General features: G+C 34.5%; 1 protein-coding gene across 3 annotated transcripts in view; it reads left to right on the top strand.

Annotated features, from left to right (window-relative positions):
* The window catches only part of KCNH5 (potassium voltage-gated channel subfamily H member 5), a 275,201-nt gene that overhangs the window by 206,599 nt on the left and 55,953 nt on the right, over positions 1-12,649 (top strand). For all 3 annotated transcript variants that reach the window (XM_011384653.2, XM_023527121.1, XM_011384646.2), the window contains one exon: positions 10,703-10,899. In XM_011384653.2, coding sequence (XP_011382955.1) covers positions 10,703-10,899 — 197 coding nt within the window. The remainder of the gene's footprint in view (positions 1-10,702; positions 10,900-12,649) is intronic.

The raw sequence follows: 12,649 nt of genomic DNA on the forward strand, positions 1-12,649 counted from the left end.
GTTTTGCCTGCTTGCATCAAAGCCAAAGGAGATAAAAAAAAAAAAAAAAAAAAAAAAAAAATGTAGTTTACTTAAGGAAATGGAGCCAAGCCCGGAGACACACGTGAGCTAGTGCTCACAGACCTGGCTGGCTCCCTATGGCCTCTAGAGGATAGATTATATAGGGGGAAACTTAGTCATGGTAGCTAAGGGAGTTAGGGTCATGGGCTCCACTGGTGATCAGGGTTAGGGTAGAAGGCATATGAGGTCCTGATGTCAGTTACGGTATCATTTTGTCTGGTTTCAAGGGGATACCTATAGGGTCATTCTGCCTTCATGGGTCTGGAGCTGAAATACATATGAGGTTAATATGTTACCTTTAGTTTGACTGAAACTTTTTTTTGTGGTCAACAGACCTGAGGCTTTGTTCCTACTGATGCAGGATGGGGTGAATTCACCCAAGCAAGGACTCAAGTCCTATGCCCACTGAGAGCATCGTTGGTCCACGCAGGAAAGAATTCTAGAGCGAGCCAGAGTTAAAGACAAAGGAAAGTTTTTTAGAGAAGGAATAACGCTCCACAGACAGAGACATAGTCTCCTCTCAAAGTCAGAGAATAAGACCCTGAGTGTTTAAGGCATTAGATTTATATCTGTTTCTTAGTTTCTATGAAAAATTACTCATTTGATTACAGGGAGTTAAGAATAGAATATATGGTTGGGTCGATCTTTAACTCGTGCAGGGTACGGCTTAAAGTCTTTGTTTTCCTGTTTTCCTTTTAGGGTACATGTAAGCATTAAAGGTTTGGGTAAGCAGTTGTTGGTAATCTCAGCAGGAATCTTCCTTTGTTCTGTAGGTTCCCCATGGTCAGGCCTTATGGCTGATCATCCAGGTTCTGGTCTAACAGCAGAGTCTAATAGCATGTAGCAGGCTCTAAATTCCACTTGGTTTAATACTTAGTCAATCTGTGTAGTTCTCATGCCTCTTTCCTATATTACGAAGACTGTTTGATGCTGACCTCTGGGCTTAATTATTAAGGGAGTGGTTGGACAGTATGCAGAAGGACACGAGAAAGAAAATAAGCGAGTGAGCACAAGACCAATTTGAATAGAAGAGAAAGAGAAGAGCAAAAGTCACTTTAAAGAAGTAAAGATTTGCACTGTTACACCATCAGGAACTCCCAGTATCGTGAAATAATCTAATTTCTACCCTGGTCATTGACCACGGGAGGAAAACTTTAAATTATATCTATGGAAGGGGATTTAGCTTTAATTTCTAAAAGTAGAATTACTTTTGCCATCAAATGGAGTGAGTAGTCTATAAATCAGAATAATTTTATTAGAAAATAAACATTTAAGAGTTTAAAGGGGCTAGAAAAAGAAAAATCATATTTGTAGTTAATAAATGAGTGCCTCCATGCTTAAGTAAAATTTAAATTTTATAGATACATTTTGATTTTTAATATTTTCCTATTAAAACTTTTAAAGTGTATTTTTGAAAAATGTACTTCAGGCCCCTTTGAAAATCTGATTTAGATACCAAATAGTTATTGAATCCTTATTATTTTATATTCATTATTACATCAAATTCTATAATTATCTCTGTGAAGAACATACTTACTATAGTCATTTTATAAATGAAGAAAACTGAATATCAAAATATTCACTCCAGGTCACAGCTAAAAAATTAGTGGTGAGCACAGGATTTGAACCCAAATCTGTCTGACTCTATGCCCATTCTCTTAACCATCACATTATAGATGTGATGGTTTCTTAACAGGACTTTTAAAACAGAATTTTGAAATTATATAACTATTTGGCTTAATCTTGACAGAAAATAAAGTGCCTATTTGTTTCCTTTTATTAAAAAAACATTTTTCTAACAGTACTGTTAAGTACCATTCCAGTGTACATTACAAAAATCTTTCACAAAACATTACCTGAGTATAAGATGGTTAATCAGCTACTAAGTGTCTAAAAATATGGTCCTCCCCAAGTGACTAGTTTACCCACAGGCAGGTGTCTAGGAATGGGAACTGGCTCAGATTCTGAATCTCATGAGCCCTCAGAACACATGATGGGGATCTTAAATTCTGTTTATAGGTCTTTCATCTGTATCCTGGAAGAGTTCAGAGGCTGCCTAGTTGGTAGATATTAAAATGGAAATGAAGCTTTCAGGAATGCTCCCAGATTGCAAGAATGCCACAAATCTTTGCAGTTATTTCCACGAAGAGGTGGAGTCTGTTCCTTTACCTCTTGAGTCCTACTGGCCTTGTGTCTTGTCTCAGTTCTTATTCTAAATCCTCCACCCATCCGTTAAGTGCAGATGTTTTGTGGACAGGGCTGGCTGCTTGCCTGCTTTGCTCTCTGTTCTTTTGTTTTCCTGAAGTCCTGACGTCCACTTACAGAAAGCTTCATCTGCATTTTCCCAAGTTTCTTATACTTCCTTATACATCAAGATCTCCTTACCACTCTCCTTCTCTGCCCTGCCCTTCCCTAGTCAAGCTCATTATTTTATCTTATCTCAGAAAGCATCAAGGATGTCTTTGTCTTCAAGGAACTGAAAACTTAACTTATTACCCTTTTACTAAGTGAATTTTGCTTTGTCACATAAGAAGATCAGAGCTATTCAGTTCTGTTGGTTTACCGGCTCAGTGATGCCACTGAGAATTCAGTCTTCCTTTTTGTATGGGGAGGGGAAGGTGTTACTGGGGAGTAAGTGCACATTGAACTTACCTGAGACGTTTTATTTGCAAACTAAATAACAGATTCAGAAAATATTGCAATATGAATGTATAACCTAATGACATTTTATAAGGCAAAGACCTTGTAACAATTTCACAGGCCAAAAAATAGAACTTTTTACAGCACCGCCCCGCCCCGTCTCCAGAAACCATGCCATGTGCCCCATCCTAAACACTAATTTACCTATTTTAAAATTTAAATCTATATGTTATCCCCCTCTACTTCCTGCTGCAGTCTTTCTTTTCTTTATTATTATTATTTGCTGAAAAACCTGGGCCATTTGTCCTACAGAGTTCCCACCAGTCTAGATTTTGCTGATTGCATATTCACTGCAGTTTAAGCATGTTTCTTCACCCGCTGTGTTTCTTGTAAATTAGCAGCTGAATCCAGAGGATTGATCAGACTCAGGTTCAGTCAGTCCTTTCAGCAAAACTGTAGATGTGTCTGTGTTCTTTTATAAGGAGGCACAGGATATCTAGTTGATTCTTATGTTAACAACAATTGATACTCAAAGCCTAGATCCATTAATTCAGTGGGAGTTACAAAATGAAGATATCCTAGTTTTATATTTCTGTTTATTAGTTGGCATACTTTTATAGAGAGATGCTTCCTCTCAGCTACTATTTGGTTACCCAGTATGCAGTTCATATAGGAATCGTGCATAAATATTGATGCTTTTCTATTATTTATCAGTTTTTAAGACAATCAATTAGTTTCTCTGACAGTGCTATGTGCTAATGGATTTAAACAAATGATGAATTTCAGTGCATTGCAGTTTTTGCCATTGAAGTGCAAATTGTGCTTTCTTTGGCTAGTAAGAGCTCTTTCAATTTGGCTCCTGGTCCTTTCGATACAGTAGTCTTTGATAACTTTTTGCTCTGTAGAATGAACAGATCTTCTTCTTGTACATAGTCTCCCCCTTATTTGAAATCAGCCCCTAGTCATTTCTCCAAGAAGCTCTAGTTTGTTTTTGTGAATAATATTTCAAGATCACACTCTTGGTCCTAGATCTTGGTTCTACAGATGCTCATTGCTACTGGGTTAGTGATTGCTTCTTGGCCTTTTTAATAGACACAATTTGAGGAAAAATATATATATGTGTATATGTTTGTGTCTGTGTGTGTATGCAAATAAAATTTCTCATGAGTTCATATAGATATATTTAACTAAAATTCAGTACAACAGGGCTTTATTTATCTACTTCTGTATTACATCTTCATATATTTTCTTTCATATTGAGAATGCTGGGGATGACAGAATCAAAATATTGCATAATCCACATTATATATATATATAACAGCCTCAGAATAACAATACTAATACCACCACACTACCAATATGATTACTAAATATACTTAAAAATTTTTTTGCATATGCTTATACTATTTTCTTTCCACCCACCATTATTTTTAATAGTTGTACAATATCTACCTTGTCAGAGCAGGTAGCCATTGCACACTACACTTTGTTCCTTTTAACTTGCATTTAGTCTAAGTTTTAAAAGTAACTGTGTAGTTAGTGCTACCACTAGTCTTTATGTCAATGTCTCTCTTGGTATTTTGGTTTTCTGAAGCATTTTCACTAGTAAAATTTTTAGTAAAGATCCATGGGAACGATACTCACTGAGCTCTTTTATGTTGATATAGTTTGTGTCCTTTATACTTGAATATCAATTTTGCTGGATATGAAATTCTTGATTCACATTTCTTAGAGTGTCTTAAGTATGCCACTCCTTCTACTCCTCTCAAATAAACAAGCAAATAATAGAGTTTTTGTTTTCTACCATCATATCTGTTGTATTTTTCTTTTCTCTTTACTCTCGTTGTCACTGCCTTAACTCATGATGAGGTGGTTGTGGGGACAAGGTAAAATTATATATTTGTAATCTGCGACATACCATATATTGTTTCGTGGTGATATAAATCGTGTTCCAACAATGCCTTTCCTTGTACTCTTCACACTGTAATTAGTTCTGTTCTTAAAGCACTGGATAAGTCATGACTCCCTTTACTCAAAAAACTTTTGGTGGTTCCCTCTTTAAAATGGAATTAAGCAGACTCTGTTGCATGGCATTCATAGTTCTTCCTCTTGGATTCCGTTTTTTCCTCTAGACTTGGCTCTCTGTACCCCATAGGTTTCCTGTATAGTGGGCTAACATTGCTCGTTGTTCCCTGAGCAGATCGTGCTCATACTGTTTTCTCAGCCACCATAACTATCCTTCTCCTTGAGGCTCAGCTATGATTTAATTCAAAAACTACCTTCTTTGTGAGGTCTTTCTGAAATCCCCTCAAATCCAAAACAGTGGGGATGGGGGGTGGAGAGAGGGATGGAGGGAGAGAAAGGGAGAGGGTGTGGGTGTGCTTTGCCAATCCTGGTCCTATCGTACTATTTTTTTCCTATTTTGTAATTATTTTTTGCATGCCTCTCTTAATTACAAAATTAAAGACTCTTAAGAGCAGGATTTTTATTTCTTGCTTGTTTCTATCTCCCCGTAGCACAAAATACATGTTCCAGCTTAAGGTTAGTGTTAGGATGCTGGATGCATTAATTGAATGGAGGTGAATAGGGTAGCCATTATTTCTTCCATTTGACAAATACGAAAGTTATAAGACTTAGTTATAATATGAACATCATTATAGGCTTCAACTTTAAATATTTTCTTAGGAAAAAATACCAGAATAGTTTCAAGATGTAACTGCTTTCAATTTAGTCTTTTTTTTGGATTTTAAAAAATAATATGCTACAACTATTGATTTGGGTACATGTTTGGGTTTCTATATGAAACCAATTTGTTCCTAACATTAATAGTTCCAAACTCAGAATTATGAACCTCTTTATTGCCTCATCTTCTACCTTCTTAAAGGTGGCTACCATCATCCCTTACTGACATAAAGATATTCTGTTTTTTGGGTTTTTTTTACATCTATTTGATAAGAACTGTTGGCTTATTCTTTGTGTATGTAAATAAAAATCTATAAGCTAAATCAGTTATTTTTTTAGTAGATAAGAATTACTTACTTCTTTAAAAATATCTTCATGTTTGTATCCAAAATAATTTTCAACTGATTGACTTTGGACATTGATCACTGAAGATTGGCAGCCATCAGTTCTAAATGTTTTAAAAGGTTTTATTCTAATACACCTATATAATTTCTTAATTTAAATACTCATTGTCTTGTACTCTTGGTTCTTTTCTTTGAAAATATTCCTTTATGACACTTTCTGTTTGTAAATAGTCAAAGCACTTAAAATTGTATAATTTAAAAACTCATAGTGAATATTTTGTGCTTGTGTATTCCAAAGCAAGTTCATGAGCCTATTGCAATAAGCAATTAGAGTATAGGGCTACCTAATAAATAAAATGGATTAAGTCCATTTTATAGAAGAATCATCAAATAGGACCATCAGTATACATACCTCCACATACACTTATAGGAAACTACCTAAGTGAACTTCAAATGCTATGTTTTTAGGGATTAATGGGCTGTATTAAATAGCCGTACTCACGGATAAATAACTGAAATAATTTTTATGCATTTATTTTATCCATGTCATTAAGTCACCAAATAATGTGTTTCACATTTTAAAAAACACTCTGGCTGTAAAACCAGCACCTCAGGAGACCATAATCCCCAAGCATACCATGGTCTGTATTACTCCTTTAATTATGTTGTAATGTTGTCTTTGTTTTATCTTTCAATTTTCCAGTTTCCTACTCTGTGAATCTTAACATTTACTTCTATTTTACAAGCCCATTTTCTGTGGTTTAGAAGTGAAATACTTCATAAGACTTGATGCAAAGAACTGAGAAAATATAAATAGACCAAACAACAACTTTCATGTTGAGCGTGAGCTTTTCTACTAATTTTAGGGCTTTGGGGGAAGGTTAGTTTTCTCAGGCTCTAAAATGTTTATAGCTAAGACTACTTGCACCCAGTGGGAGCTGACCTAAAAACTAGCATCAAATATTCTATAGTCATGAAGATAAACAGGAATTCCTCACCCTGGAAGTGTGCAAAATCTTTGTGTTAAGGAAAAGGGTACTTCTTTATTGGATATTCCATGCATAATCCTATATATCTACAGCCTGTGATTTCTGCAGATCACTCAGTGTAAATGTGCATAATATTCCTTGAAGAAGGACATTAGCTAGCTCTACTTTGACTAGTACATTAACTGATTTACAAGAGGACCATTTTCCCAGAAAGTTTGTTGTGAATTGAATGAAACAGTGAATTAGGTGATATAGAAAACTGGATAAAACCTTTTGAAATGGTTGATTTGATTAATGTCCAAACAACATATTATGTATCCTAATGGGAATTCTGTGTTGTAAAACAATTAATATTGCTCATTATGCAATAAGAGTTCTGATATTGAAAATAGAATTATGCACATTTGTTAATTTTACGATGCTTCTCTAAACTTTTTTAGGAGGAAGAGCTAGGGATAAGTTTAACTGTGGCTGAGTCAGTTAACTTCTCTGGTACTTAACAACCTTGTAATGGGTTTTGGAGTCGAGAGGCTCTAATTTTATTTTATTTATTCATTCATTCATTCATTCATTCATTCATTTATTTATTTACTTACTTAGGCAACGAGACACTGATTTTTTAGTTGATTTACTCTAGAGTTATAGGTGTAGAGAAACCTTAAACATTAGTTTTTGTTTATCTCTTTCCCTTTAGAGTCAAAAGAACAGATAATGATTCTGGTAGCTCAATAACCTGATCTAAGCCACACTGTTAGTGGATGAGCCTCAATTCTAACTCTAATCTAGCATTTCTCAGTTTGTTCTGTCTTTTTCTCCCTTTCTCTCATCTATTTTTTTTTCAGTAAATATTTGTTGAGCTCTTGAAATGAGGTTAATGGGAGTGGTCAAAACAGAAAATTCTCAGCTCTCATGAGTTAATATTCTAGTTTAATTCTGTTCTTTCTGCTTTAGAGGCTTTTTATTTCTCTGTGATACAAAAAAAATAAATAATTTAAAAAATATTTTGATAGAAATACGATAAAGATTTTAATCATCAGTTAGGTAAAATGAAATATATAACAGAGACTTGAATGCTGCCACAATTAAAGATGGTCTACTTTGGCAAAGAGACATTCATTTATATATTGAGAATATTTTACCTATTGATGATGCACTTATCCACTAATGAATATTTCTTTATTATTCTTTAGATCTATTTACATATTAATTCAGTTTTACTAAAAAGTGTAAGGAAAGACATCTGTGAAAGTTTGCTATTTTTTAAAGTTTTTTTTTTTTAAGAAAATAAGAAAAAGTAGACTTTTAATTAACAATTCTTTTGGTCTTGGAGTTTCACATTCATTTTTATATACTTTATTATATCTGTAACCAACCATATTTTTTGTATCTTTATTCTTTAATTTAACATTATATAGTAAGCAATTTTTTGTCTGTTATTTCAAAAACTAGTTTTAATTCTATACGAATTGATGATAGATAAATTTCCATTTTTGTTAGACTTTCTTTATCTCTTTATTTATTTATACTAATCTGAGATTGTGATTAATAACACTACTGTGACTATGACACATGTTGGTTCTAAATCTTTTGATCAGTTCTCAGAAGTGAAATTACTAAGTCAAAGGTAGTGATTATTATTGTAGTTACTGTACATGAAAATCAAATAGTTGAAAATGAATGAGCATGTTAAATGGGTCAGAGGTTGTATTATGAGTGATAATTTGAGGAAAGGTCACAGAAATTAAGCAGAAAGAAATATAATTCTTTTTCTATCTCTTCAAGGAAAAACTCAGAATAGACAGAGTAACAATGACAATAGAGGAAAAGAAACAAGAAGTAGATCAAAGCAGCCCCTTATAAATCTTGTTATTTTCATAGCTCCAGGGATTATGATAACATAACATTTGTCAATCTCTTCTGTTCAAAAAAATAATACATGTAATTAATAAGATGAAATAAAATCCATCCATTATCCCATAATGCAAGAGAACCTACCATTTTAATGCATTTGCTTTGTGTGTATATCTGTATATTTCTGGTGGGGTGGGGAGTTGGATAAGGTAAATAAAATGAGTTCGTACTGTGTGTATGATTTAATATTCTGCTTTTATTATTTTACACAATGTGAACATTTCTCCATCACTTTTTTCAGCTTATACTTAGTGACTGCATAATATTCCATTATTTATTTATCTATTTATTCATTCATTCATTCATTCATTCATATTCATCTTGTTTCTACCTTTTTTGGATATTATAAATATTACTTAAGTGAACATTTTAATAAGTAAATTCGGCACTTCTGATAATGTAGTTACAATAAATACCTATAGCTGGAACTGCTAATTTGAAGACAATGCCATTTACAGATTTCTGAAATTTATTTGTGTAATCTTTTAAATTTCTATAGCTAAAGCCTCCCATAGGTTATCATGATGCTCTATAACCTTAGACATTTTATCTGGGCCCCAGGTCCCTAATTATTCTTCCTTGGACAAATATATGGCTATCGGACAGTTGAGTTATCAGTGTCACTAACTAAAAGGAATTTTTGAGGGTCCAGAAACAAATGAGGTTGCTCGATATTAATTAAATGTCCATTATGGTTATTTTATGCCAATTATATGATTACATGGTGGTTTTAATTACCTCCTCAATAATATGCATGTTTTCTTTTTCTCTCCCAGAGTGCCTTGTGGTTCTCTAAGGATTTACAAATCGCTTGTGTGGGCGAAGAATCTGTAATCTTGTAATCTGTCCTACTCCACCTCCCTCCTTCTCTCTCTCTTTCTCTCTCTCTCTCTCTCTCTACCCCTGCTCCCGCTCCCTCTGGTTACATGTTATTTTTTCTTTCCGGTGGTCTGGCCAGCCCGAAGTATCATAACACATCTTTCTTCCTTTTTTCTCTGTCAGTTCCGACTTTAATCTTCATGATGAGAGCACGTATGTATGTGCTCATCTCTCTGGTTAGAGTACAGAAAGAATAAGTCTTTGGCAGAATGTCTATAGAAAGATTTTCCCACCTGAACATATTCCACATCTTTTCCACTTTAAAACTTTTCATTTCTCACAGAGGAACAAAGAATGCAGTTGAGGACACTTCAGAGGCCAAAGTTCTTATGGAACTTCCTCAACAGGAAGGCTCTGGGCATTTAATCTCCGACTCTTCCTCATCTCCCCTTTTTTTGGGCAACAAAGTACACTTGATTTGGGATGGTGAACTGTTGAGTTGAGATCACCAGGTGGAATGTACTCTGAAGTGAATAGTAGATTTCTATGTAATTTTTAGAATTTTAAAAAGACATCTGCATTTGACTGCAGTATAGCACTCTTTTATGGAACTGTTTATGGCATAAGAAATCTGAATCCCCACGTTTTACCCAACTCAGCTCCTTAGGTTCTATATGTGGATGGGGAGCTCTTAGGCTGGGTCCTGAGAATAAGGTTTGGCTGGTGGAGAGGGAAGGGCATCCTTGGGGAATAAGTCATGGTGAGTTTTAGTCTGCCTGGAGCGCAAGGCTTAGTCGCTGAATAATGTATGTTTAATATATGTCGCATGGGTTCCAGATTTATAAAGGCTATAACAGTATATCCTCGTATATTGCATTTTACTGTCATCTCTACCAGGAGAAGCACAAGAAAAGATGAAACTAAGAAGTAACCTTTACTTCTTCTAGTCAGAATGGGAAAAGTTAAGGTAGCAGAAGATAATGAAACTATTTGTTAAAATGAGGTTTTTGGCTTCTCTGTCTGATTTCATTTATTTACACCACTCCAGATTTCCATCAAGAACTGAATTCAGGGTGATGTTACTTGACATATTATATAAAAATGTTGTACATTGTTATATGTATATAGATGAGGTTATACACTCAGGCTCTAAATTATGCTAAAAGATCAATACCATATAGAAAACTCAATAAAAATAGTGATTAGGACAGGAACTAGTACAGATAACATGAATACATATCTTATGCTATTTTCCAGGGAAAGGCGATGTATTTGGAGACATCTTCTGGAAGGAAACCACCCTTGCTCACGCCTGTGCCAATGTCCGGGCACTGACGTATTGTGACCTTCACATCATCAAGCGAGAAGCTTTGCTTAAAGTCCTGGATTTTTATACTGCTTTTGCAAACTCGTTCTCAAGGAATCTCACTCTTACTTGCAATCTAAGGAAACGGGTATGTTGTCTGGATCTACTTCCCCTTATTAATCCAGAGGGTTAATGTGTCATGCTCTATTAGTGGAAGAGTGGAAAAGTTATTTTATTTTGTAGCAATGCATTCCCAGCAATGTAAAGTAACATAATTTTCTTTCTCTTTTTTTTATGTTTTGTTTACTTTTTAAGAGGGAAAAGCCCCTGAGTACATGGATAAAGATTTGAATCATTATAATTTAGGATGCAAAGTGAAAAAGACTTTAGGAGAAACAAACTGTACTATAATATAATTAGTGTGTTTTGGGGGTTTATAATACTGCCATACAATTAACATTAGTGCCTCTCTATTATATGGATTTTTTTTAAGCTGGTAAGGTTAATCCAACTGGTTGCCTATTTTATATTCCTGACTCACTTTAAAACCTCCTCATTTAATAATCATTCATAAGGCTTGCTCTCCATTAATTCTTTCAAGCACAGTATCTCAAAAACTAATTAGCCATAATGATATACCTACAAATAGGTATAGGAATCCTTTATTTGCACTGCTGCTGCAAATATAATCTTCATTGCCATTTTCCTTTTTATTAATGATGTGACACAAATTAATTTGCATAAAGAAATATCCTAGCTCTGATTTATAAGTCATTGGACATTGGCTAGGGACCTTTGTTGCCAAGAATGAAATACACATTGGATAACTACACTGAAGGAATTTCATGTAAAATGATTGCCTGTCTATTATGGTGAAATATTTTGAAATAACGAGCTTTCTCTTCCACTACCCCATTAAGTAGAACTTTCCCTGTACTTAACATGGAGGGGAAAAAAATCAAGCCAAGAGACAAATTAACATCTCTACTGTAGCAACAAAGAAATAAACATAAGCAAATCATTGTCATTCCCTGCTTGGGGTTCTAAAAGAAGAAGAGACTACAGGAGTCATGTTCGTAGTAGCTATGTCACAATATTTGCTCTACATTTGAATAGCATTTTTAGTTTACATTTTTCTTAATAGTTATTGAACAACCTGCAAAACAAAATGTAAAGCGCTGTCTAGGGTACAAAGACTAAATACAGAGTCTTTATGCCAAAGAGCTTACAGTGAAGTGTGAACATCATGTGAAACACAGATTTGTGAAATGTGTTCGTATATGTAATTGGTAGTGCTGTTTGTGAAAGAGAGGTGCCAAATATGAACTAAATAGGGAATTTTCTTGCTTATTTGTCAGGAAGCTCTGAGTCCCTTTTATTATTAAGCAGAAATATATCTCCTTTGGTTTATGCTCAACCTTCTCCAATGAGAAAATTCCTCTTCTACAAGGTAGCCTGTGAGATATTTGAAACTCTTATATCTTAAGTCTTCTCCAATCTAAATTTTGCCATTTTTGTAATCTTTCCACATACTGCAAGATTACTGAAACCCCTATCCATTGTCGGACAGTACTCAGGACAGATCTTATTTGTCACTGTCCTTCTTAAAACATGTTATTTACACAGAATCTCATCTGATGTGTATAATATTCCTGGGGGAGGGGGAGCGGAAACAGTTATTTTCCCTTCAAAACACACAAGGAAACTCAGGCCCAGAGGGACTAATGTCAGATCACCAGTTGACATATTTGCAACGCAAGGTCTCAAAGAGAGATCATTAAGAACTCACCAGAAGAAAATAAATTGTAGTTCTTCAAAATGAGTTCATCACAAAACTCCGTTGCCTCTTTTTTTTTTCCATACACCTGAGCATGTACTCATCTCTCTCTCTCTCTCTC

This window comes from Pteropus vampyrus, unplaced genomic scaffold (assembly GCF_000151845.1).
Source record: "Pteropus vampyrus isolate Shadow unplaced genomic scaffold, Pvam_2.0 Scaffold15, whole genome shotgun sequence".
NCBI lineage: Eukaryota > Metazoa > Chordata > Mammalia > Chiroptera > Pteropodidae > Pteropus > Pteropus vampyrus.